This window comes from Myotis davidii, unplaced genomic scaffold, assembly GCF_000327345.1.
Source record: "Myotis davidii unplaced genomic scaffold, ASM32734v1 scaffold93, whole genome shotgun sequence".
Taxonomy (NCBI): Eukaryota; Metazoa; Chordata; class Mammalia; order Chiroptera; family Vespertilionidae; genus Myotis; species Myotis davidii.
In genome coordinates this window covers 8422835-8423632 of record NW_006292095.1, presented here as the reverse complement: position 1 = coordinate 8423632, position 798 = coordinate 8422835, and the positions used below count along the sequence as shown (strand labels likewise).

At 61.3% G+C, this 798-nt stretch overlaps 1 protein-coding gene across 3 annotated transcripts in view; it reads right to left on the bottom strand.

Moving 5' to 3' along the window:
- The window catches only part of RNF122 (ring finger protein 122), a 13645-nt gene extending 13388 nt beyond the window's left edge, over positions 1-257 (bottom strand). For all 3 annotated transcript variants that reach the window (XM_015565243.1, XM_015565244.1, XM_006765596.2), the window contains exon 1: positions 218-257. In XM_015565243.1, coding sequence (XP_015420729.1) covers positions 218-242 — 25 coding nt within the window. In that variant the 5' untranslated portion in view covers positions 243-257. The remainder of the gene's footprint in view (positions 1-217) is intronic.
- Positions 258-798: the final 541 nt, after the last annotated feature.

Sequence of the window (798 nt, the reverse complement as noted above, 5' to 3'; positions counted from 1 at the left end):
CCGCCCGCCAGCGAGGTCGGGGCTTTGCGTTGGTGTGTTTGGTTGTTTTTCCATTTCCGCGCTGTGCGGAGCGGAGTTGGGCTCCAGGACGCCTTCTCGCCCGCCCCATTTCAAGAGAAACTTGGCTCGAGAGGCAGAGCGAGCCTCAGATCTTAAGTCGGGCGCCCCCTCCTCGTCCCCGGCGAGCCCCACGCCCCCTCCTCGCCCCCGGACTCACCGTTACACCACTGGAATGGGTGCATCAATGAACGCGCGGAGGGCTTTTTTCAAGTGTGTGGGTCTCAATAGATATGTAATCCATCTGTTTTATATTTAATTACACTTAACTCATCAAATTGCTGTGTAGCTTTCCGCAGGTGGGGCTGGTGAGTCCGCCGCAGCCGCCTTTCTCCAGAAGTCGAGCTCCCTTCGGAGTGAGGGGCTTCGGAGAGGCCGGTTTTAGAGCAACAAAGAGGAAAGAGGAGAAAACAAACAGAAAGTCCCCCGAACCAACGCACCGCCGAGGAAATGCAGGAAGGGCCCCGGGGGTGGGGGAGATGTGGGGCGCCACCGAGCAGGAGGGGGGTACCCAGGCGGCAGAGGCTCTCGGCCCGTTGCGGGGAAAGCCTTAAGGGAGACGGCTCAGGTCGCACCACGCGGAGGACAAGCGCAGCCAAAGACTCCGAAATTGACACAGGCTGTGCACACCCCCTCCCATATATACCCCGGGAAGCCCCGCCCCCTCCCGTCACCCGCCCTCCGGCCAATGGGAGTCTTCCTCTGGGCCCCGAGTATCCTTTGCAGGCCCGCCCCCTCCCA